A 27,000-nucleotide genomic window follows, 5' to 3' on the forward strand; every position below is an offset into this window, starting at 1 on the left:
TATGTCTCTACAAGTCACTCTTGAGTACAACTTGCTTTTTTTCCTTGGTCTAAGACTTTACTAAAAAAATATTTTTGGCTATTCGATTTGTTTTTATACTACGAAATCAAAAGTTGAAGATTTGGTGAACATTTTTTTAAGGCAATAAAAAATGTGAACTGCTGTGCAACCACATAATTTTATGACTGCAAAAAGTACACTAAAAAAGTTTTGGTTCTTGAACGTTATATTTGCTTTGGGAGCTATAAACACACACTGCAATCGTAAATATTATGATAGTGTGACAGTCGTCACCTAGCCCTAATTATTATCAAATCATATTAATTTATTTTACAAGGCGCCACGATGACGGGCCTCTTAAGAACACATTAACTTTCTATTTTATGGATAGGGATATTTGACGGCTGACATGGAGTGCAATAAATACTTAACAAAATATTTTAAGTGTCTAAAAGTTTCTCACAGCAAAGCAATCAAACATCTGCTAAGCAGGACTTACAAGTCGTTGCCAGCCGTTAAGGCAATTAGGACCTTGAGACAAAGGACTCAATATTGAATAGAAGTGCACATGTGCCAAATCCCAAACGGACCCCGACAGCGATGCTTAGAACAATTGAGAATATGTACAAAAAGACTAATAAATCTATCTTATAACAAATAGACGAATACGCGAAACAGGACCTTAAGAATAGGGTGGAGTCAGCGCTGAAGGTGGGACTTGCGAGGATGTAGGAAGGGATAGCAGGCCACAAGGGTTTTCAGGGAACTGAAGCAAGGACAGTTGGTCCTAGGTCGCGCAGTAGGCTACTACTCTGACCGAAATTAGGAGACGCCTCATGGAGGCTAGAGCTAAGTTGTGAAGTAATAGTGAGTCATGAAAGCCAAGTGAATCTGGGGAGGCGAAGGTGCATGGTCGAAGTGATCTGCGCGAGAGTGTGGTATTGTGGTGGTAACTAAGTCGTAGGAGCGTATACCTAACACCCACGGCCGGTCATCCGGAGGAAGAAGGGAAACGTTCTTCGGGCAAGCGACAAGGAGGACTCGCGTGAGTAAGTCGAATAGGTCCGGGTGCAGGATATTGATCGGTGAGTGGTTTATATCGATGTTATGGGTTTTACATCATTATTGTCTTTTATTTTAGTGTGCTTCATGCACTGCGTAGGGAATCGAGTAGTGCCCTGGTTCGGGATTACCACGGCGACTGCGTGACCACAGTTGTGGGACCTTAATTATGTAATTCGGCTGTGATCAACACCCCTAGGCTGTACTTTCTAGCTGCTCTGGTATTTAAACATAAACGTATTGCAAAGCGTGAGACGAGACTTGGCAATAGCGTAATGGTACTGTGCACTTTCGTAAGCGTAAGAATACTGAGCTTTGTTTTATGTAACGCGCTTCTATCTATGTATATATCTGGCATGTTCTCTCCCGACTACACTGAGGTATCCCAGACTCGCGTTTGGTTATAGGGAAACGGAGAAGGCCTTCTACTACACTTACAATAATGACACAGTTACACACCCATACCCTTGCCGTGGACTAGGGCTCCCACAAATCGAATACACAATTGGAGGGCAGAACCGTATTGACTGACCGCGGTTCATTATTACATAACGGCTCATGGCCGTATGATTTATGTTACGTCATTAAGAATACACGTTATCCCATAACAGGATACAATTAAACCAAACGCTAGTTACAGTTACTTCTTATGGACTGACAAACCGGCAGCTTCTTCTGTCTTGCATTTGTTGTACGCACTCTTCCAGGGAGCGGGGGTAGGCTTCACATACTTCCCCTAACAAAACTAAACCATAGACCCGTCCTGATGGACGCTAGGGACCGTGTCTTGCCATCACGCATACGGCTTCATGAGTCGATCAATGATTTTGTGTTGATGGTGAAACACGCAGACTGGACTAGGCTAGAACGGGGAGATTAAGGAAGAGGAAGTGACGAATTACCACTTCGGTGTATACCAGGTGTATTCATAGAGAAAGCTACCACCGACTGACCATACACTGCGCTTGCGCTAGTTTGATCTTTGTAAGGGTAAATCGGTCCGTAACGGGAATCCATCAATTGTACGCGTTCATTCTAACTGGAGACTTATCTTACCCAATGGCAGTAGTACTTCGCAGTACTCTGTCTTAGGATTGGGTGCGATATTTTATATATAGGGAACGTGACGGCTAGAACCTTCTATGTTAGCCCTAGACGTTCACGTGCGGAGTGTCAGCCACTCTAGGGTGGCTACACGTCACTAAACTGGGGATTGTAGCATTAGAGCAGTATATTATTATAACCTAAAGCGCAAGCTCTATGTATTTCTTCTGTTAGGTTTCGTTAGGTAGGTTTGCTATCCCTCTCACTCTCTAATAGTTTCTATAATTCAATTTGTACCCTGCATGTTAAGTCTGATTTGATTTGCTGACGTCTCGTCTACCCCTGCCCTTAGTTTTTATTAGACGGGACTAATGGTAAAGTTAATGCATGGTCCTCTAAGGTGGAAGAGCGTCCAGTAAGGTGACGAGCTCTACAGGGTTGCGCGGACGGCGGGGCGCAACCTCTTCCCCTTCGGGGGAAGCCTGCGGTATTATATATGTTAGGAAAAACGAAAATTTTTACAGCCTAGGGTTGTCGTGGAACGGTTACATTTGGCGCTGCGTGACCAGGATTCTCGTCATTAAATGTACTGATTCACTTCAGTACAACGAGAATAAAAGAACTAAATCGGTTACTACACAAAAACACAACGTAGATTTGATTTCATACTTATGGTCCTTGACGAGGCATTACGGCAATAAAACAGCATTGGGTTCGATTCCCTGTGATTTTTATACAACGTGATGAACTGTGAGTTCATATGGCGATGATTACGGTTACGGGTTCGACTCCCTAACTGAAGTGTTGTATAAAACGAGTCATAATTACCACGGATTCTAGTTATGGGTTCGATTCCCTAACGAAGACCTAGACTCTGGCTAGAGGTGAAAGATGATGCAAGAATTAAGAGTTAACTACGGTTATGATTTACGGTAATGGGTTCGATTCCCATATGTTACCAAGGGCGTGAACTGCATATCCTTATGGATGGATTAATACAGTTGGAAATACAGTTGTGGGTTCGAGTCCCTAACAAAAGTGTGCAGCCTAGAGGTATTTATGTATGTGGTTTTAAGTATGAAAGAAATGAATATGTGAAATACTAAGATAGAAGAAATGGGCAGATGGCTAGAGGTAGGATGTTGGTTCTGAAATTTTGCTATAAGCGTAAAACTGTATAATGGCAATAAGCGTATTTGCATAAGCGTAAGGATAGAATTAGTGTAAGAATACTGAGCGTACTTTAAAGAAAATAAACGTCATGGCTGTAAACCCCGCTTCTATATAAGTATATAACGACGTATATTTTCCCGATTACATTGCGGAGAAGGCCTTCTAGAAATTACACTGGAGTAGGTAATAATACAGTTACACACCCACAAATTTGCCGTGGACTAGGGGCATGCGCTTATAAAATACACATCTGGAAGGCAGAACCGCATTGATAAATCATTGCGATATCATTTTGTCACAACCTTAGCACTTTGCTTCGGTCTGTGTGGTTAATACACTAATCTATATTTTTACACGAGTTCATAAAAATATAATTATAATTACTTTTAGTTTAACTGACGAACCGACAACTTCCTCTAGGTTGTATTTACGTGTGATTTAAATATTCATCTTTGAAATTTCTTCACACATAGGAATCAATATATTGTGTGGCTATTTGTAAAGCCTCTGTCTTCTGTAAATAGATACTTGGCTGGTTTTGTTTTAAATTCCAGGACACTAACAGACTTCATGTACGAGCCTACACAGTTTCGACATCATTTCTCTGCGTCGCTTGGGTTCAAAGTTTCATCAAAATCGTCGTGCGCGTACGTCGGCTGATGTACCTACGTACTAGTAGCCCTAGTGTGGATGCAGTTGCGAAGCTAAGTTTTGAAATTATTTAAGTTATATAATCGATCCTACTAAATCATATTCCAGCAAGTGGAAATTGGATCTATGTGCACGTGGGCTATCACAACTGTGTGTATAGCACAGTGTATCTTTTACTCACAGAAATATGTATATTGGCATTTGCACTTAAATCGGTTGAAAAAAAATGTGCACTAAATTAATGCTAGTTCAATGTTCTGTCTTATTGGCTGATTTACAACCTGCTCTATCCTCTTAGAATCGGAGGGGGGTAAACCCAGTTGGAACAAACTTTTCCATTCTTATAAATGAATTGCATGGCAATATTTGGATTAACTTCCAGTTAGAATCAAATTCTAATTAGTGTGCGAACTATTCCAGGGTAAAAATGCTGCGATAGTTACCGACATACCACGATTTGATTCGCGGCGATGGAGAGGCCTAAGTTCAGCAGCTGTAGTAGGCTGTGTTGATAAGGGGAGGTAACGCGACTCCATAATGAAATACTCTAGTAGAAGAAACTCTGGTATGTATAATCAACTTATAAGCATGCGCGGGTTTTTCTACTAGACCGGAACCAGAGTGATTTCATCAAAACGTTGTTGCATCTAGTAAGAATCTTATTGGTGGAAATATTCCGTTAGACAAGCCTTATGTTTTAACTGACTGATGCTAGGAGCTCTCCGGCCTATTGTGAAATCTCATACGCTGTACTGCGTCACGCGTCTGATTTTCAGAGGGGGGAATGTGACAGTCGTCACCTAGCCCTAATTATTATCAAATCATATTAATTTATTTTACAAGGCGCCACGATGACGGGCCTCTTAAGAACACATTAACTTTCTATTTTATGGATAGGGATATTTGACGGCTGACATGGAGTGCAATAAATACTTAACAAAATATTTTAAGTGTCTAAAAGTTTCTCACAGCAAAGCAATCAAACATCTGCTAAGCAGGACTTACAAGTCGTTGCCAGCCGTTAAGGCAATTAGGACCTTGAGACAAAGGACTCAATATTGAATAGAAGTGCACATGTGCCAAATCCCAAACGGACCCCGACAGCGATGCTTAGAACAATTGAGAATATGTACAAAAAGACTAATAAATCTATCTTATAACAAATAGACGAATACGCGAAACAGGACCTTAAGAATAGGGTGGAGTCAGCGCTGAAGGTGGGACTTGCGAGGATGTAGGAAGGGATAGCAGGCCACAAGGGTTTTCAGGGAACTGAAGCAAGGACAGTTGGTCCTAGGTCGCGCAGTAGGCTACTACTCTGACCGAAATTAGGAGACGCCTCATGGAGGCTAGAGCTAAGTTGTGAAGTAATAGTGAGTCATGAAAGCCAAGTGAATCTGGGGAGGCGAAGGTGCATGGTCGAAGTGATCTGCGCGAGAGTGTGGTATTGTGGTGGTAACTAAGTCGTAGGAGCGTATACCTAACACCCACGGCCGGTCATCCGGAGGAAGAAGGGAAACGTTCTTCGGGCAAGCGACAAGGAGGACTCGCGTGAGTAAGTCGAATAGGTCCGGGTGCAGGATATTGATCGGTGAGTGGTTTATATCGATGTTATGGGTTTTACATCATTATTGTCTTTTATTTTAGTGTGCTTCATGCACTGCGTAGGGAATCGAGTAGTGCCCTGGTTCGGGATTACCACGGCGACTGCGTGACCACAGTTGTGGGACCTTAATTATGTAATTCGGCTGTGATCAACACCCCTAGGCTGTACTTTCTAGCTGCTCTGGTATTTAAACATAAACGTATTGCAAAGCGTGAGACGAGACTTGGCAATAGCGTAATGGTACTGTGCACTTTCGTAAGCGTAAGAATACTGAGCTTTGTTTTATGTAACGCGCTTCTATCTATGTATATATCTGGCATGTTCTCTCCCGACTACACTGAGGTATCCCAGACTCGCGTTTGGTTATAGGGAAACGGAGAAGGCCTTCTACTACACTTACAATAATGACACAGTTACACACCCATACCCTTGCCGTGGACTAGGGCTCCCACAAATCGAATACACAATTGGAGGGCAGAACCGTATTGACTGACCGCGGTTCATTATTACATAACGGCTCATGGCCGTATGATTTATGTTACGTCATTAAGAATACACGTTATCCCATAACAGGATACAATTAAACCAAACGCTAGTTACAGTTACTTCTTATGGACTGACAAACCGGCAGCTTCTTCTGTCTTGCATTTGTTGTACGCACTCTTCCAGGGAGCGGGGGTAGGCTTCACATACTTCCCCTAACAAAACTAAACCATAGACCCGTCCTGATGGACGCTAGGGACCGTGTCTTGCCATCACGCATACGGCTTCATGAGTCGATCAATGATTTTGTGTTGATGGTGAAACACGCAGACTGGACTAGGCTAGAACGGGGAGATTAAGGAAGAGGAAGTGACGAATTACCACTTCGGTGTATACCAGGTGTATTCATAGAGAAAGCTACCACCGACTGACCATACACTGCGCTTGCGCTAGTTTGATCTTTGTAAGGGTAAATCGGTCCGTAACGGGAATCCATCAATTGTACGCGTTCATTCTAACTGGAGACTTATCTTACCCAATGGCAGTAGTACTTCGCAGTACTCTGTCTTAGGATTGGGTGCGATATTTTATATATAGGGAACGTGACGGCTAGAACCTTCTATGTTAGCCCTAGACGTTCACGTGCGGAGTGTCAGCCACTCTAGGGTGGCTACACGTCACTAAACTGGGGATTGTAGCATTAGAGCAGTATATTATTATAACCTAAAGCGCAAGCTCTATGTATTTCTTCTGTTAGGTTTCGTTAGGTAGGTTTGCTATCCCTCTCACTCTCTAATAGTTTCTATAATTCAATTTGTACCCTGCATGTTAAGTCTGATTTGATTTGCTGACGTCTCGTCTACCCCTGCCCTTAGTTTTTATTAGACGGGACTAATGGTAAAGTTAATGCATGGTCCTCTAAGGTGGAAGAGCGTCCAGTAAGGTGACGAGCTCTACAGGGTTGCGCGGACGGCGGGGCGCAACCTCTTCCCCTTCGGGGGAAGCCTGCGGTATTATATATGTTAGGAAAAACGAAAATTTTTACAGCCTAGGGTTGTCGTGGAACGGTTACAATAGCTAAAGTTTTTTAGAAAAATTTATTGCCTGAAAAAAACATACTTAAGTTGTTTAATAGTTCACAGAATTTGTGAATTTGTCCCAGGAAACTAAGATTGGAAGTCATAAAACAATTTTATATCGTCGCTGAGTTTGTTAGAAAAAACTGTCTTGTTGCCTTTTTGACGTGAAAAACAGGGCAATGATATACTGTTTCTAGTACATTTTCTCCCTGAAATGAAGCTGGTTTAGTATTTTTTGGGATTTATCAGTTTACTTCGTGGAAATCAGGAGTCGGCTTGGATATTACTTTGTTTTAGCTTTTAGAGGGTTTGGTTGCCTTTATTCTAAAAATAGAACATTTAAAAAAGCTACTTTATCTATTCGTTAGTAAATATCAGTGCTGTGAGGTAAATAAACCTTCTATAAAAACAATTAGCGAGTAAGCAAACATTTGTCTTACAGCATAGGTTTCATTAGTGAGAAAATACTAGCTTTCCGATATTTTAAGCATTTTCTCATATTCCTAGCAACATTAACGCGAAACTTGTAACAAGTTTGAACTGACTTGAACCAGTACAAATATTGGATAAATAAGTACCAAGTATTCCCAGTAGACATACTGTTTTCTTTATCTTTTTGGAACTTTGGTGAAGAAATTATAAGGGATCATAATTTTGGGAAAGGTGTTTCAAAGAAGTTGTAATATTTGAGAGTATACGAAATCGAATTTTGTTTGGCGTATCTAATGTATCAGACTTGAAGAGGGGTTGGCGGAATATGTTAGCTTAGATCATTTGAATTACTGGAGCCGTCGTGATCACAAAACTGTGCGAAAAAGTGTGTCTATTCACGGGGGGATGGAGGGAAGCAACCAACACTTAGTGATGACCCATGCACTTTCCATTAGTTTCCATCACATCGATATGTTCTCAAAACACAAAACTGATAAACAAAAGCATTGATTGTAGGCACACAATTATAAACACAACTCTTTTGCATTTGAGCTTCGGCAGAGGAAAAGGCACCGTAAATAGCAATAACTAATATTTACGTAGATTTTTTAAAACTAATGAGAATTGCAAGGTTTAGCAGAATTTATTGTGTTTGGTGGTATCCTCACAATTACCTTCCTTCCCAGGGCTTGAACGTCGACAAGAGAACATTAGCGAGTGCTGAACGAAAACAAAGGACGTTCACAGACAGATCTCAGCTGAAGTATGCGAGGAGACTGGTGGTCAAGCTCGGCAGTGCTGTCATCACTAGAGAAGATGGCAACGGACTGGCTTTGGGGAGACTTGCCTCTATTGTTGAACAGGTAATCCTTAATATTTATAAATGATAAAGTAACTGTGTCTACTGAAATTTCTATTTGTTGATTTGCTTATCAGAGATAGAAATTTGCCATTAGCCCCATACAACTGAAACATTTTTATTTTTCAATAAAATCTGTACATTATATTTTAAAATAAACTAAATCTATATTTACATAAAAATACAAGTATTGTCAAACTATAGCAAGTAGCAAATTTTGCAGATAGATAGAATATTGGAAACGGCCTTTAGAGAACTGAAGACCCAGAGAAAGAGGTACAATAGGCTACTTTTAATCTGGGCTACAAGATGGTTTTGAGCTAGTTTTTGGCATAAATGATCAATGATTGAGAATTACTTGACAAAAGCATGTTTTTCTTCCGATTCGTATATTATTTAACGCACTTCAATGTAAATGGTTTTCATTATTACCACAAAATAAGAGCGGTAATCGAAATAAAAACCACATTCATGATTGCATAAAGCATGATTGTATTGCTTCCAGCTACCAAGTTCGGTAACGTTCACTGATTTAAATAAAACCAAATACCTATTTTGCAAGCAAATTAATTTTCAGAATTTCCACCATTTTACGCCAGTATTCCAGCACCATTCTTTGAATTTTTTCGTCATGTTTGTTCACGTTCCAATTTTAAAGTTTTTGCTCATTGTAATGCTAATTTTCGGCCAGAACTATTCTCATAAATCATAAGACTTACTATATAATAATGTTTTGCGGACTATTAGAATAATGCTAAAAGACCATAAGCACTGACTTCATAACTTCATAAACAGTTAGTGCTTTTGTAATTAAATCTCTTTAAACCTCTTAAGAGTTCTGGCGGCCATATTGGCTATTCTTCTATTTCAAATAACTTTTTGTTGGGTCTCTTTAAACCCTTTATTCAATTTTGAATTTTAAGAGCGTAATATTTTTGTTGTAGGTATATTTGTTTTATACATATTTATTATTTTCACACAAACCTTTTATGAATATGACTCGACGAATTTCTCTCAATGCTACGAATCCTTTTCTAAAATCAACCTTATCTGTGTAGCAATAAGGTCAATTTTTTTTTGTTTTTAGGTAGCAGAATGCCACCATGAAGGTCGTGAATGCATCATGGTGACGAGCGGAGCGGTGGCGTTTGGAAGACAGAAGCTGACACAAGAACTCCTTATGTCCCTCTCTATGAGAGAAACGCTATCCCCGAGCGATCACACCAGAGAGGTCAGTGAACTCTGTGCTTATCATACTAATATGTTCAAGATATTGCAATCGTAAATATTATTTTTTAACCGACTTAAAAAAAAGAGTTTTCAGTTTGACCTATACGCATGTATGTTTTTGCGCGATTATCTCAAGTTTGGCTGAACCTATATGATGCAGTTTTCTGTATACAATATCATGGAATTTTTCAGATTTAGGGGAAGGTTTTAGGTATATTATTATTATTTTTTGTAAAGGAGAGATATAAAATCTTGGAGGTTAGAACATAATATATTTTTTTCAAAGATGATTTCGTAGAAAAAGATTTATTTATGGTATAATTAATTATAGGTAATCGTTAATTCATTAGCTTAACAAATGTTGATCTCATTGTAAACTTTTATCGTATGAGATATTGCATAACATTTGAACACGGAACTTATTATTGCCGGTGTTTTACCAGATAAGTTGATGATTGCAATTTAAAATATTGGAAAATTCAATTGAAATTCCTAAAAATATATGGCGCAGAACACATGATTCAATTTGTACGCATAGGAACACAATGGAATCGGGTTAATACCTGCTCCATCAAATGAATTAAAACGATTGCTATATGGATTTTTAAGTGGCTTTAGTTTTTCTAGTTTTCAGTGCAATCCATTAAATATACAGAGTGCTCTAATTCACGAAATCGATCGATCGGCTGAATTATCTATTTAGGTATACTTATACTTATTTTAAAAATTGAAAACTAAAAAACACGCTTTTTGGAACTTTTCTTAGCGAGTCATGTATTGTCATCAGAACTCAGAGCGTGTGAAAATTTCATTGTAATCGAAGACCGGGAGTGGGTCAAATTAAGATTCCAACATTTTCTTGCAAACATAGTTACAAGTGAAGCTAGTATAAACGTGTTAAAATAGCTACGACGATATAATGTAAGAATCGATGTAATTTTGGGACGTACCTAATTCAAACACACACACAGGGACACAATTTCATTACGAATAATAAAGGGAATTATATTGTAATATTACAAATAGGGAAATTTAGTCCATGTTTCACAAACATTTCATGTTATGTTGTAATCATGCTTTGTTTTGTTATATGTAGTGGGTACATAATAGAAGCATAGACTATAAATACAACAGATACCTTAGGCACCCTGAAACTAAAGCCTAGTGGATTCTACAAATTGTAAATTATTAGGTAAATGGACTAAACTGTATAACAAGACAGACATAGGTAAAAGCCATTGGATCTATGTACATTTCATAACCTAATTCAAATGTAGAGCATAAGACCATCTCTTTTAATCATAAAATACTCAACAAAAGCATATAGACAACTTACCTATGTAAAGGTCAAAGACGTGGCTTTTCAATAGGTATATAGGTATAGATATAATATGTGTTTTGCGATATTATTTTTCCTAGAAAATAAGAAATGCATTTCCAAAGTTTTTACTCTAAGACGACGATAGGTACTTTTTTCTTACGTAGTTGTTTATTAGTTTTCTTTAACATTTCCTTCAGGATGCCGGCAGTATCCTGGACCCCAGAGCAGCGGCTGCCGTGGGCCAGTCGGAGCTGATGTCCATGTATGACGCCATGTTCTCACAGTACAACGTCAAGATTGCTCAGGTGGGTACATAGAACGATACTAGGAACGTATGTAAAACAGCTAATGTAAAGCTCAAAGGCGGTCCGCAGCTAAATTCTGTGCACAAGTGTGTCCATGACTGTGGCCCATAGCTCGTTGATACCTAAAATTAGTCTGTCAATGAAGTTTCGGGTTGTCAGATGACCCCTCCCGTTGTGAGAGCGGTGAGAAGTATCAGACTTTTACTGGTTAAAATCTACTTTTGTTCTTTTTGGAGCCCTTGGTGAACCAGGTCCGCGGTAACTCTTTGGACCCGACATGCTTCGGCATTTTGACCACGCAGTGTTTGCTATTCAAGATGCAATGAGGTCTTTTAAGTGTGTACTCCTTCATTATAGTCTAGCATTAATTATACTGAAATATATTTCAAGTATGTAACACTTACCGCAATATTAACGGAATAGGAACGTTTCAATTTTAGTCACCCTTGCCCTTTCAAAGGTTATCATCTGCTTCATATTTACGATGAAATCACAATGCTACACTACAGTTACATTGCCGTAAAGGTCATTCCCTACTTTGTACCTACGTTACACTCATGTGCCTTTGAGCGAGAGGATTGGAACTATATTTGAACATTTGACGCCCACTCATTATATTTCAAACAAAGGACAGATGGTTCCACGCGAAGTTGTACGTATGGGTACCACAAATGATGCTTTACGGTTGAAAGCCCGGTTTATATTTTTTATTGTATGTCAGTATGTAAATGTATCAAAAATAGAAGTAACCGCTTCGAGAAAAGGTTAGTAGTGCCCTTGCGCTTTGGTTTGCTGGCAGATAAAGCATCGTTGACTTATCTTATAATTTAATTCCTGAAGATTATTAAAGGCTGAATTATTTAAGCTGAGATTAATATTGGTGTTGTTACAAAACAAGCATACTCACATGAGCTATTTCATATTTGTTATTTCAAAGGTACAAAATATATATAAAAAAAAGTTATTTATTTGTCTATTGTTTCAATTCGTTCTCAAACAGACGCACACAAATTACGTTTTCAAAAAAAGAACTTCTTTTAGCTGTGATAACCAAAATTTTCGATTGTGTATTCGAAATTCAAAAGTAACATATTCTATGTGATGTCAAAAAAATGTGAATTGTTAAAATTCTTTGTTATAATAATAATTTTTTTGAAGTCAATATTTGTTTAAAAATAAAATCAATCGTACGAAGTTTATCAAAGTTATCAACTTCTAATATTAAGTTTGCATGTAACAAATAATAATGTAACTCAATATTATTGTGTTATTAAAATGGCGTCTAGACTGCTAGACCTTGTTAATTGACTTTTAAAGTAAATATAAATAGATGTAAAATGCATTTGTAGGGAGTAGCCCCACATCAGGAGTTAGGAACTAGAAATGTGTTACAGTTTCGTCATAGAATCATCATGGTAGGCGTGAGTATATCGGGCGAGGAGAATAAAATTCACTGTTACAATACAATCAGCGCTTTAATCACACTTCGAAGCTTAACATCCAATAATTCTCAATAATCATGTAAAATAGGAAATACAGAACTCCATCGACACGCCACAGATCACGTGACCACCATTCGCAAAGCCCGAACCAATCTAACTGTCATAAGAAACAAAAGGAACGGCTGTCATTACTTTTCTAGGCTGCCAGTGCTCAGTGTTGTGTCAAGAGCGAGAGGTACAATGAGCTTACAATAAACCTCCTTGGACTATTCCCATTGCACCTAACACTCTTTGGAGAACCACCACGATTTATCGAAGCGCCGTCACGGCCATACTGACTTTCGCACGTCCTCGTGCGCCTCTGTGTCTCCAGCTTCTCTGTCGCTTCAATCTGTAATGAAGAACAGCCTGTACAAACATGTCACACGCTCGTCCATCTCTGACCACTAGTACTTCATCATCAAGCTCTGACTACTCGTTCCCCAACGTTACTCTCGGACCTCATGTCCTTTGTCGTCACTCTCGGACCTCATGTCCTTCTTCATCACTCTCGGACCACATGTCCTCTGTCATCACACTCGAACCACATGTCCTTTGTCATCACACTCGGACCACATGTCACCCTATCGTCAAACTCTGTCTCTTGTTCTTAGTCGTCAATCTCTGTCCACGCCGCCACGCGGCCAAGTCACAATGCCAACTCTCATGGCACCACACGCCACCTCGTGGCCAAGTCACAATGCCAACTCACATGGCTCCACACGCCACCTCGTGGCCAACACACAACGCCAACTCACATGGCTCCACACGCCACCTCGTGGCCAACTCACAACGCCAAATCACATGGCAACACACGCCGCCTCGCGGCCAAGTCAAATAGTCAAGTCCCACTGGACTGTGCTAAGCGACATGGTTAGAGTCACCAGAACCTACGACCAAGATAAGCCAGCTCTTAACATGACCCCCATGCCGTGCTACAGCGTCCCAGCGAGCACACACGAAAATCAGTCACGGTTAACACACGTCGTGGTACATCGACCCCGAGGGCCAGTTCCTGTTATTCATTCCGTCATTCATCAGTCACACTAGTCACGTATCATGGGAAATCAGCCCTGCAACCCAGTCCCCAAGATTTGTCACATGTCATGGAACAACGGCCCTGCGAGCCAGTTCCCATAGTAACGGTCAAGTTAGTCGCCAATCATCAGCCAGTTCAGAAGCCATAAATTTTCTCAAAGTACGTAAATCACAAAATCAGCATTGTCAACGTAATTGTCATCATCACATGATACTTTCTAAATTCCATGGTCGTTAACCGCCGTCTCGGCCTCCTAAGTCCCTTAGTCACATTAAAAGCCACAGTAGTAAAGTAAACCCACATGGCTCACATTTACAATCTCCCCGCGTCTCCATACTACATAAACAACAAAACAGATCACCTGATCGTGACGTAGAGATAAACCTCGTCAACTCTGCCACAAACCCATCAACTCAGTCCACCATAGTATCGACGCGAACACTGCAATCTCAAGCGACGTCTCAGCTTCTAGAAGCAGCATACACAGCATGTGCAGCAACACCTCGCACGGCACCCTCTTAGTCGATCTCGTTCTGTTCTCCAGGTTCGGTTCACCTAAGATGATATCTGTTAAGCCAAAAATAGAAAGTGCTTAGGCAACCGATCAAATATTGACAACATATGGGTCAGCAACTGACCTTCTGGTTACGCAAGATAGTTGGTAAGACCTACACACATGTTACAGATTTAAAGGATAGCAATCACTATTTAAATGAAGAAACTAGATACACTAAATGCTAAGCACGAAATCAAAGAAAGATCGAATTGCAAGTCAGACTCAACTTGTAAATTACTAAATCATTACAGCTACGGTAGTCATTCACATCAACGCCTTCTACTCGATATGCTTCACATAACCGTCGTGTTCCTTAGCCGAGCTCTCAGCCCATCCTGGCCTCCTAGGGACCACAACCACAACCACAACCACAACCACAGTGACATGACACCAACTGTATCACAGATGTATACGGGTCTCCTCCTGGTCACCCCGATGCCGTCACACAGGCCAACAGGTCTTTTCCAAGTCACCCCGGTATCCACCCATCATTGGTACAACTTAACGCATCGAAATTACCGAGTAGGTGAACGTAAAACCTAACCAAAAATCTATAGTCTGATGCACAATTCAATCAAATGACGCAAAACTGAAATATTCCAATTTGAGGTTTTAATTGATAAACAGAAACCAGGTCATCCCTGTGACCAAACATAAGATACACACTTCAGTCATCCCTGCGACAAGTGTTCAACGGCAGTCATCTATGTGACTTCCAACTTAACAGTCAATCAATCCTGTGATTGAAGCGCAACACACAAGCATACACAGATGTCAACCCTGTGAACCTAGCTTTCATCATCTACGATTTCATTCATTAAAAACTACTACCATCATTAATCACACATCAACATTCTAACACATATCGCGATTCTACACATTGCCTCCATCAAGCACGCAAATCAACACGCATAACGCCTCCATCAAGCGCTATATGGTTTGAGACCAAATAGAACCAAACGCCTACCCCTCAAGCGTAATGGTTACAGTGCCTCCGACAAGCACTAAATCGAACGATGCCTCCATCAAGCATTGCACCAGTAAACAGTAACACCTCCATCAAATGCTACTAAACTTAATCAAACAATAACGCAGAAACTGAATTATTCTAACTTTAGGATATTGATGAGATCAGGTAACTAATAATTTTCAACTCTGGGATCAAACCTAGGTTCACGGTTTTTGATTCTGATTATCTACGATTCCACTAATTAATAAGCGCTCCCACTAATCAACGAGACTGAAACTGCCCCTCAAGTTTAGAAATGTCGTAAGACAAATAACCTCAACAGAAAGCAAAACTGGATCGGTCTCACCGGGTTTCCACTCAACGTGCGTGACGATGCGCACATCGCTATGGCGCGCAGTACAGCAAGGCTTCACGTTCGCAGACACCACGGAGATGCACGAGCACAAACACCCCGACCTCACGATGGCACGTGGGGCTCCTGGCAGGCAGCTGGGATGCTCCGCAGCAATTTTGTCGCCATATTATTGCACAATAGTCACCGCCGTTGTTGAAACATGAAAGACAAATTCGGTTACTTTTCTAGCATACCTTCAATAACTAGCTTGACATGTAACAATGGAAACCGATACCATTACCGTAACCGTGGTTACCATACTTGGACTTTTGCTGAAATACTTGTCAAGGATTAGAGCATTAGTAACATTACCATTAAACAAGTGCCGTAACTGAATGATGATGATGATGATGATGTCCTCCTAGCCGATTATCGGCTACGGCGGCTGTTCTCATGTAAGGAGATTAGCCAACTGCGCAGGACATATTATAGTGCACAAGCATTCGCGCAGACACAGGTGCACTCCCTATTCATTCACTGTCACAACCCGATGGGACGGCAATCCGACACGACCGGAGAGAGATCAGGCGCAGGACTGACATTTACGAGCTCTCCGATGCATGGGTGTATCAATCACCAACTTCCAGGCTCCGGGCTGCTTTGTGAAAGTCTTCTAAAACCCACAAAGCGATTTCAGCCCGACTCGGAAATCGAACTCGAGACCTCGTGCTCACAAAACACACAAACACACAGTATTCTTTTCGTTCCCCTCGGTGCAATCTCACAAGTCAAGTACACGCATCTTGTCCAAGCCCCAACAACCATCATATGTACAACTGAACTCAATAATCTTACAGGCTTTCTCAAACAGGTGAGCAATACCTTTACTGTAGAAACTATTTAGTAATCTGTAACTTTACCTAGAGATCTACAATCTGACGCATGTTTTAAAATCAAATTAGAATGATTGCTCGCACCCCCTGCCACAAACTTTAGTGCACTCTTAATCTGAAAACCAGCAAACCACACTTTAATAGCCACTAAACTGATTTCACATAGGCGGATTACAGAATAAGCAATCACACACAATACTTAGCTCCAGTAGACAGAAAGGCATAGAAGTGCCTAGCGACAGAGCACATCTTCACGGCAGAAGCCACTCTTTCCACCTGTAGAGTTCCTTGACGTCTCTTAACTGATTGCGCACGCAGATTGGTGGACGCAAAGGCAACCATTTCAAGTAGAGGTTCACCGATGATGATAGATGAGTGTGCAGCGTCGGACCGCGGACAGCACGGCATCGGCCTCTTCGATGTTGTCTAACGTGCTCCAACACCTACAATACAAAATCTATGAGACGCTACTGACTGCGCTGTGAGGTAAAATGCTGGGCATACAAAATTAGAGTCGTTTTTCATTGACTCGTAAAGAAGATAAAGAAGAAGAAGCTCTTAGCCAACTTTATTCAGGCAGTTATGTAACACGACAGCTAAAGAACACGGTAATTTCAAAACGACCATCACTGTGTACTCTCTAAGAGCCAGAGTAAGATAAGCCATGCAATAATTTCAACCAGGCCTGTCTTGGGAATCGAACCCGCCACTCGTTTCACTGCTATAGTTACAAGCGCGATATTTAGACTGTAGATGTGGATTGCAAATTGTCACAAAATATCAGATGTGCTACTTTCGTCAAACACCAGCAAAAGCCTGAATTAAAACTGGAATATTCTCACCCGGGTTTGTAACTCTACCCGCTACATAAAACCTCTGAATTGCAGTGTAGAACAGGCGAAGCTCGTTCACAGACATCTACAACAGCAGCTTCAAATGAGTTGAGAAGAAATATGACCAGGATATTTCTTCACACGTGGTACAATGGAACATCCGCGGACGGCTGCTGTACTTTTTCACTTTAACTCATTTCGGAAGTTAATCTTCATGGTATCGCATATTCCTTGCATCGATCTTTGATATTAGCTACTTCCATAGCTTCCAACGCATCAGCATCAACGCGGATCAGCCGCGTGAAAATCGCGATCGTCTTTTGTGACGTCATCACCGTTCGGCATGGCAACAGCTCTATGATGTAGCAATGCGCGGAGCCGCGGAACAAATGAATCTTACTCCCCTCAGGTTTAAGCCCTGCGTATCCCACTTCTGATGTAGGGAGTAGCCCCACATCAGGAGTTAGGAACTAGAAATGTGTTACAGTTTCGTCATAGAATCATCATGGTAGGCGTGAGTATATCGGGCGAGGAGAATAAAATTCACTGTTACAATACAATCAGCGCTTTAATCACACTTCGAAGCTTAACATCCAATAATTCTCAATAATCATGTAAAATAGGAAATACAGAACTCCATCGACACGCCACAGATCACGTGACCACCATTCGCAAAGCCCGAACCAATCTAACTGTCATAAGAAACAAAAGGAACGGCTGTCATTACTTTTCTAGGCTGCCAGTGCTCAGTGTTGTGTCAAGAGCGAGAGGTACAATGAGCTTACGATAAACCTCCTTGGACTATTCCCATTGCACCTAACACTCTTTGGAGAACCACCACGATTTATCGAAGCGCCGTCACATTTTTATAGATGGAAAAACAAATAAGAATTAATTTATTAGGCAAATATTGTTGATGTAATTAAAAAAGAATGGAATCCTTCGTCCAAAATTATTAATTTTATTCCATTACAAATATTTAGTTTCAAAATAATGTCTGTAATTAAAGAATTTATTAATTTTACCTCGTAAAACTATCAATCATCTTGGAATTGAAATCATTATTTTGTACTGTAGAAAATAGTGGCTTTTATGCTTTTAATTAATCTTGTCAAATGTCAAATGTAAATCAAATATAAAAATTAATTATTAGGAGTTTTTTTTGTTTTTCGTTTTTTTGGTTTTTCGTCTCAATAATGTAAATTAGCGTAATATTTTTTTGTTCCTTACTATTTTATAAGCTCCGTCGTATGTAGACAAAAAATATAAGCCAAAATCTTGAACATTTTCCCAACATGTCTCATTATAAAGGTCATGTCAAAGAACTGGACAATGTAAACCCAGCATAATGCAAAATTATGCAAAAACATTTGAGGTTTTTATAAAAAAATGCATATTGTATGAAACATGAGCGTCCCGTCTGCGTAGCAAGGGACGAATAAAAATAATTTATTAATTAATTCTGATACGCAAATGTGCACCAGTCATTACCATACGACTGGTGTTACGAAATACGAATACATATTTTTTTTTTGTAAGAAAAAAGGCATTTAATTTAAATATTTTGGCGGTTATGATTCTTTTGGTAGGTAATTAATTTCCACGTTGTTTTAAATGCTTACTTTTCTCAAGTGTTCTTTGAAATGTATTTAATTTATGGCAGTCGCTTTGGGGTGTTTTACCCAGCTACGTTTTGAATCTTTCTTCTTCTTATATATGTATAGTATCTAGTGGAGGCAGTGGACATCCACAATGATCTGCCATTGAGTCCAGTCTTACCAGTCCGATAGCCCAAATAAAGCAGTGATGAGTAATATTTATTATACCTCATTTTAACTATTAAGACACTATTCAATGTGATTATTTTTAAAGTTAATCGTAACTATGTAGAACTCACTCCCCTTTTAAAATAGGTTAATTAAGCGTCCCATTTTATTCATAGGTACTAGGGCAACAGAAACGCTAGAAGTTTTGACATACACTTCAAATCCTACGTCAAACTAAAATTATACGGACGTTTGCAAACTCGAACTGGCATAAATGTCCCGAATTAGAAAACTAACTAGGTCTGAGAGAAGTTAGACAAAGCCTTACTTAGTTGCGGTTATAATTGTTGCTATGAGCAGAGAGAATGGGAATTATAATATGGTTTGTGTGTATGTGTGTGTGTGTAATGTAAGTTGTACTAATTGTGAGAGAGTTATACAAGTATGTGAATTCAAAGTTACGAACCTACGAATATGTGTTTAAGTGTGGAACTCAAAAGTGAGGAATACTCATACGGAATACAATTTTTAAATTGGGCCAGTGATTAGATTGTTCAACCAAATAAACTCTTCAGACATTAGTTTAGATTTCAATAAATGTACCTACTTTTGTTATAAGTAGGTAACCTATGTGAACAACTTTCAAAACACACTAATTAGCATTTCCTTAAAACCGGTACAAAATCCCATTAAAAACCGCTGCATCGGGACCCTTGTATACTAAAATCAGAACACCCGGTTTGCCAATAGAATTGCTTACAAGTCCGTATCTGAACTGGATCTAAATCCAATCCCACACGTCACTTTTGAAATATTACGGTCGTAAAACGATAAGGACTAAGCCACCGCCATAATTAACTTTTGTTCAATGATTTCTGAAATTTTAAGTGCGAATGGGTCTGTACGAAGATTTTAATGCTTCATTGGTCTAGTGAAAGGGTGATTGCTTACTAAGGTTTAAATCAAGATCGGGGTCAAGCAATTTACTGAAAAATGTTTAAGAGAATTAAAATACAATTAATGAATCAATGCGTTTCTACCAAACTACACCTCTCTAGCCTTAAGTTAGCTCTTGACGAAGCGCAATATTAGAAACCGATATTTGAACAATAATAACATCAATTTATTTATGTGGTGGGAGCAGTTAAGTTTAAGGGCGCTGTGTACGACCTTTATATGAGGGACATAGTGAAAATACTACCTGTAAGCAGACGTTTCTTGTTTGGAACTTGTTTTGGTGATCTTACAAGGTAATCACAAGGTCAAAAACGTCTAGATTGGTACTTTACGTAGTTTGATTGGATTTAGCGCAGTGCAAAATCCAAAGACGAAACACTATCCCATTTGGTGTGAAACTGAACGTGGATTTAAAAGGATTCAATACGTCCTTTACTGGTATTGCCCTGAGCGGTTTTCTCTTCAGAGAAAAGCTGTAACGACTCACATTCTTGAAATGACAAAGAAAATCCTATTCTTTTTAGGTTTCCCAATATATTTTCTTCAGTTATTCCCATTATAGAGATTCAAACCTAATATAATAATCATGAATTTCTTTCAATTTATGAGACCTCGGAACATAAATTGGCAGTCGAAAATTCTGGCATGTTTCCTCAATGTTATCTACGAGGTAATATTGCAAGAGAAAAAAATGTCTATTGAGTAACAACGAATATTTATTTACTGATGTTTTTCACAGGTTCTCGTGACGAAACCGGATTTCTATAACGAGGAGACGAGAAAGAACTTATTCTGCACATTATCGGAATTGATATCGCTGAATATAGTGCCCATTGTCAACACTAACGACGCTGTCAGCCCACCCATGTATATCCATGATGACACTGTGGTACCAGGAACAGGGAAAAAGGTAAGCAATTTTGGACCCTAAGCAATGGAGTTACAGTTGAATTTCATATGCAATCAGCAATGATAAGTAAAGGATTAGTAATATATAGGTAGGAATAGGTTGTTATTTTCATTTGGACGAAAATGATAGCAATTTCTTAGAAAATTGCTTATAGGCTATATTATCTTGGTGTGAAAGTTCATCAAAGCACGATTGCTGCAATCACCATTATCTCAACCATCATATCATATAAATCATACCTATTTTATGACAAAGCTGCATTTGCAAGATTTTACTACATCGTAAATGTCTTAATATCCAGGGTATAGGTATTAAAGATAACGACAGCCTGTCAGCACTGCTAGCTGCTGAGATCCAATCAGACCTGCTCATCATGATGTCAGATGTCGATGGAATCTACAACAAGCCTCCTTGGGAAGATGGCGCAAGAATGATACATACTTACACGTCCAAGGAAAGAGATCAAGTGCAGTTTGGCCAAAAATCGAAGGTAAGATTACTAATAAAATAAATAGAACAAAACTGGGGCCCATGTTAGAAAATCGATGTGTCATTATACAGTAAAAATTACAAGGTGACGATTCAATCAACGCAAGGCTGAAAACACTGACTTTAAAAGAATCACTTCGTACAATGTGTTTATTTAATATTTTTTTAGAGTAAAACCACGACAAATAATAGCTAGTATTCAATATAAGTAGGCTTGAGTACATTGAATATTCACACTTCTATGAAAGCTTCTACGAACATTACGAAATAACGTCTATACCAAGCTTAAAGAAATAGAATAATAAAATTAAACCCACAAAGCTAACGAGCTTATGTCTAGGGTTCAAAAAAACAAACTAAATAGATTCTAGCTTTGTGTTCAAATTGATTTTGTAACATTGTTGTTTTTTGAGAAGGCTTATTATATTCGTAAGTAGGTACATCTCCATAATGCTATAGATGTTTTATAGATGTGTGAATTAAATCTACGCAAAATAATAAACAAATAAGAATCTTCTGAAAATAACTCTGATTTTATTACAAAGTTCAGTAAATAAATAAACCGGGGGCGGAATACTTATAAATATTTACTAAATGTAACTTGGAACTTTTAAATGAAGTACTTAAACAAAATATTTTAAATATGCTTAAAGTTTTTGCCAACCAACGCAATATTACTTTCCATACTTCAATGGGGTTAATTTATTTCAGGTAGGTACTGGTGGTATGGATTCCAAAGTGAATGCTGCAACCTGGGCCATGGCTCGTGGTGTAAGCGTGGTCATCTGCAACGGCATGCAAGAGAAGGCCATCAAGACCATCATTAGTGGAAGAAAAGTTGGCACATTCTTCACTGACTGTGTCACAACTCCCGCTACATCTACTTCTGTTGATGTTTTGGCTGAAAATGGTAAGAAAACAACAAATAATGATAAAGACTTATCAAAAATGACATAAAATATTCATGATGTTTATAAATATTCATAATTTACAGCAAGAACTGGCAGTCGAGTTCTACAAAGACTAACTCCATCAGAAAGAGCATCAGCAATCCACTCCTTAGCAGATTTATTAGTTGCCAAACAAGATGAAATATTAGAAGCCAACTCAAAGGATTTAGAAGAAGCAACCAAGAGTGGGCTCGCTAAGCCATTGTTGAGCAGGTTATCTCTAAGTCCTAGCAAATTGAAAACTCTATCCATTGGCCTCAAGCAGATTGCTGACTCAAGTTACGAGAATGTAGGCAAGGTCTTAAGAAAGACTAAGTTAGCTGAGAATCTAGTTTTACAGCAAGTATCAGTCCCCATTGGTGTTCTATTAGTTATATTTGAGTCCAGACCTGATTCACTGCCTCAGGTAGCTGCCTTAGCTATGGCGTCTGCGAACGGTCTTCTATTGAAGGGAGGTAAGGAAGCTGCTCACTCGAACAAAGCTCTCATGGCGTTAGTTAAAGAATCTCTTAAAGGAGTTGGTGCTGATGACGCCATATCTCTGGTTTCAACAAGGGAAGAAATCAGCGACCTTCTCTCTATGGAGAAGCATATCGACTTGATTATTCCCAGAGGCTCCTCAGACTTAGTAAGAAATATTCAGAAGCAGTCCCAACACATTCCCGTTCTTGGTCACGCTGAAGGCATTTGCCACGTTTACTTAGACAAAGATGCTGACCCAGCTAAGGCATTGAAGATAGTTCGTGATGCGAAGTGTGATTACCCAGCTGCTTGCAACGCTATGGAAACTTTACTGATTCACGAAGATCATCTTAGTGGTGAACTGTTTAATGATATCTGCAATATGTTGAAGAAAGAAGGAGTTAAGATACATGCTGGTCCGAAGCTGGCTAGTCAGTTGACGTTTGGCCCACCTCCCGCAAGGAGTATGAAGTTTGAATATGGAGCCCTTGAATGTTGTATTGAAGTTGTTAAAGATATGGATGAAGCTGTCGACCATATTCATAAATTCGGAAGCTCACATACTGATGTCATTGTGACTGAGAATGGTGAGTTAATTTGTACATATTTTTATAGACAGTGGAAAAATCGGTACAGTTTATTTATAGAACGCTAATATTAGATTTTCCTTTTGCCAATAATAAGTTATGAACACAAATAGCCATTGGAAAAATTTGGCTGGGTATTTTTGTGACCAAATACGTAATCTTTCCAACATAAGTTCAAATGATAGGCTCATAGCAATAAGCCCCTGTAATGTTAGTTTCAGTTAGAGCAATTTAAACAACAAATAGGGAAGTAGCAACTTACAGTATTATGATAATAATTACTTCAAGGCAAACATTGAAACCACCATGATGTTGACGCGTGATCTCCTATTGTGTTTTTGGAAGCCATTATCAGAAACAACTATATTGCTAGAGATAACTTTATCTGTAGTAATAACTCTTGTTTTACGATCGTCTGTCTGTCTGACATCAGAAGCACAGTTTAAATATATTGTTTTGTAAACAGTTGTGAAGCTACATACTAAGGCTCGTAACAATGTCACTTACACGCATGTGTTCGATGCACGACACTCAGTACTGACAGCACCGGTAGCGCCGGTAAAAGCTCGTCGATGTTCACGCGTGTGTGAGTGACATCTTCACGAACGTTAGAAGGTACCTTCATAACTGTACATCTTTATTCTGTGTCAGAACTTGTAGATAGGGTAATTAGATTTTTCTTATGGCAAACAAAAGAGATGAATGTCGCTTAGTAAGCTGTAAACAAGTGCTTGGCATAAATTTTATGAAGTAGCTTATTGTTTTGCTCCAAATAAAGCCAATTTCTTTGGGGTACTCGTAAAGCGGTTAAGCAATGTGTTAATAAAATTCGTGTATGCGACAGTCGGAGTAATAAAGTTTGTGATGCTAAATAATTTGTGCTGGAAAATGAAACTTACGAGAGTACTACAATGAAATACATAGTAGACACCAACATTGCAGTAATACTAAGTTACGACTCCACCACTAGTCCATTTCCACCAACAAGATAAACGCATGATAAAGAGTTACTTATGGTGAATTATAACCTCTAATAGCCGAAGCCGATTTCATTTGGGCTTCCTGAATCGATTCCCACGGCGAGGTCGCATATTTCCATACTTACTATACAATACTTTAACAATCCCCACTTCCAGATGCCGCAGCGAAACACTTCGTGAGATCAGTGGACAGCGCGTGCGTGTTCCACAACGTATCGTCGCGTTTCGCCGACGGCTTCCGCTTCGGGCTCGGCGCTGAAGTTGGTATCTCCACCGCGAGGATACACGCTAGAGGTGAGATATAAAGTTTTGTGTGGTCTGTGGACTTGGTTGGAGATTGTTTATGGTTTTTGTAGTGTATTTTTATGGTTTTAAAAGTGGATGGGGAATTATAAAAATAGATTTAAGATATTAAACTTTTTTTACAATAGGTAAGATTGAAGGGAGCATGATTACATTTAGGGGTTTAATATATATTATATAGTATAATTATTCTATTTACTACTATATATTTTTATATAGTAGTAAATAGAAACATATAGCTATACAATACGTATATATTTTTTAATCAATTAAGTACCCATTTGAAGGTGGCATCGAATCATTTTCCGCAAACCACTGAAGGACAATCATGAGCAACTTAAGCCATATCACAATTTTCACCATTTCCAAATATTTATTTAAATCATTCGAGTACCATTTCTTTCTCTAAATACATACATACAAAATTATAACTAGTAAAATCTAATTCCCAGGACCCGTTGGAGTAGAAGGCTTGCTGACCACAAAATGGATCCTAGAAGGCACAGACCACACAGCCGCTGAATTCAACGAAGGCAAGAGGACCTGGCTCCATGAAACCCTTCCCGTGAATTGACTAAATGACCCTAACATAAACGAACCTTCGAAAGAATTCGAAATTCAAAATGAAACGAAGACTCTTTGGTCGAGAATCAAAGAGTACTTTTATAAAAAAAAAACATAGGTTAAATAAAAAAAGATAGTTTTTAAAAATAGTTTTAAGTGTAAGTTTAATATTTTTTGTATAGATATATGTAGAAAAATGGAAATGACAGTAATGAAGTTTGTTAACTAAAGTTGTTGAAGTGAGTTGTAAAAACAGATCGATTAATAAAATTATTTTTTTATATTACTTTTCATTTACCCTTGTGTAACATTAAAGAATATAAACAGAGAGTAATCAAAAAGTCTGTAAAGCATTGTTATGTGGATAAAGATTGACAGGTTCATATAGGCCGTCGCGTCGCCTCAAACACCGCTGAAAGTCGACTCTAATATTAAGGTACCTATTTATGAAAAAAGGCTAGGCAATTTATTATACACTTCCACAGAAAAGTTGGTGTTATCATATGTATAGATAATAATTTTGATTAAGGTTAAGGTTAGGCATATCCTACTACAAAATTAACCAGGTAATCTATCTGTTTCAAAGATTAATCAAGTTCTTGATCATCAATTAACTCGTTAGTAATTAATTGTCTACGAAAGCCTTCATTCATTAAGGAGTATTTACTTTCAATGGGATAATGAAAGAGGAAGCCTTTTCATTTTGTAATTAGATTAAGGTAATTATGAAGCTTTAATGATTTACTAAACTGACTACCTCTAGCTAGATACTCTAATATTATGTAGGCATACAGTGAATGCTGTTGCCATGGTTTCCGCCGGGTCCCGTCAAAACTATCACTTCAACTGGATAAAAAGTTACATCGGTAGGTATAGTATATGTATTTTGCTGATGCATTTGCTTTATTGCTATCAGATTAGTAGTTAGATTAACATTCAAACTGAAATATTTAAAAATAATAATTAGGTTTCTTAATTAATTGAAGCATAGCCATTGGCATCGCATTGTTTCTAAGTTTTGGTTCAAGTAGGTTTTGCTCGAAGTTCATAAAACATTTTATCGCAATGTACCGATTTGAGTTCCCTGAGGCAGACGAGGCATTAGTTTCAAAACTAGTTGGTTACAAATAGGTTTAAAAGTTTGCCATTTCATTGAAAAGAATGTCCAGCTTTAGAAAGCAATTAGGTATGTATTAGCACCTGAGATATTAGTTTCTTAATTTAAGAATTATTCTCTTCTCATGTCCAATAATGTTAGTTTAAATAGGTACCTACTTGTAGATGACTTTATTTTACTTACTTTTTACTCATCTTCTACCATATTCTCCATTCAAGAATGGTGGATTTAGTCCGAAATTACAATTCACTTTTGTATAGCTCTAAAATCTGAAAGTCAATAGAATTTCTAAAACCAAGTTTTACTTAAAAGAACTTTCTTGACTTACCTTTTCTCCGTACTAGATAGGCTGTAGATTACGCCTACATCATTTTACCTCAAAAAGGTTTTACTAAAGAGTTCGCGCACACTGCAGAATAAACTACCACCTGACAGTTTATTTTAAAGGTAATCGTGAATCCAACCAAACTATTCGGTCTGACACCAGCCGGATATCTGATGGTTGTAATGTGTTCACTACCACTTACCTCCATCTATATACTTACATTCTAATATTATAATCCG

General features: G+C 38.7%; 1 protein-coding gene across 1 annotated transcript in view; it reads left to right on the top strand.

Moving 5' to 3' along the window:
• LOC124633715 (delta-1-pyrroline-5-carboxylate synthase) overlaps positions 1-25,600 on the top strand; it is a 28,758-nt gene extending 3,158 nt beyond the window's left edge. Inside the window, exons 2-10 of the mRNA XM_047169025.1 lie at positions 8,217-8,393; positions 9,477-9,620; positions 11,138-11,245; positions 20,814-20,984; positions 21,286-21,474; positions 22,185-22,383; positions 22,468-23,472; positions 24,609-24,746; positions 25,208-25,600. Coding sequence (XP_047024981.1) covers positions 8,217-8,393; positions 9,477-9,620; positions 11,138-11,245; positions 20,814-20,984; positions 21,286-21,474; positions 22,185-22,383; positions 22,468-23,472; positions 24,609-24,746; positions 25,208-25,329 — 2,253 coding nt within the window. The 3' untranslated portion in view covers positions 25,330-25,600. The remainder of the gene's footprint in view (positions 1-8,216; positions 8,394-9,476; positions 9,621-11,137; positions 11,246-20,813; positions 20,985-21,285; positions 21,475-22,184; positions 22,384-22,467; positions 23,473-24,608; positions 24,747-25,207) is intronic.
• The last annotated feature ends 1,400 nt before the right edge of the window (positions 25,601-27,000 follow it).

The sequence above is a fragment of the Helicoverpa zea genome, chromosome 10 (assembly GCF_022581195.2).
Source record: "Helicoverpa zea isolate HzStark_Cry1AcR chromosome 10, ilHelZeax1.1, whole genome shotgun sequence".
Lineage (NCBI taxonomy): Eukaryota > Metazoa > Arthropoda > Insecta > Lepidoptera > Noctuidae > Helicoverpa > Helicoverpa zea.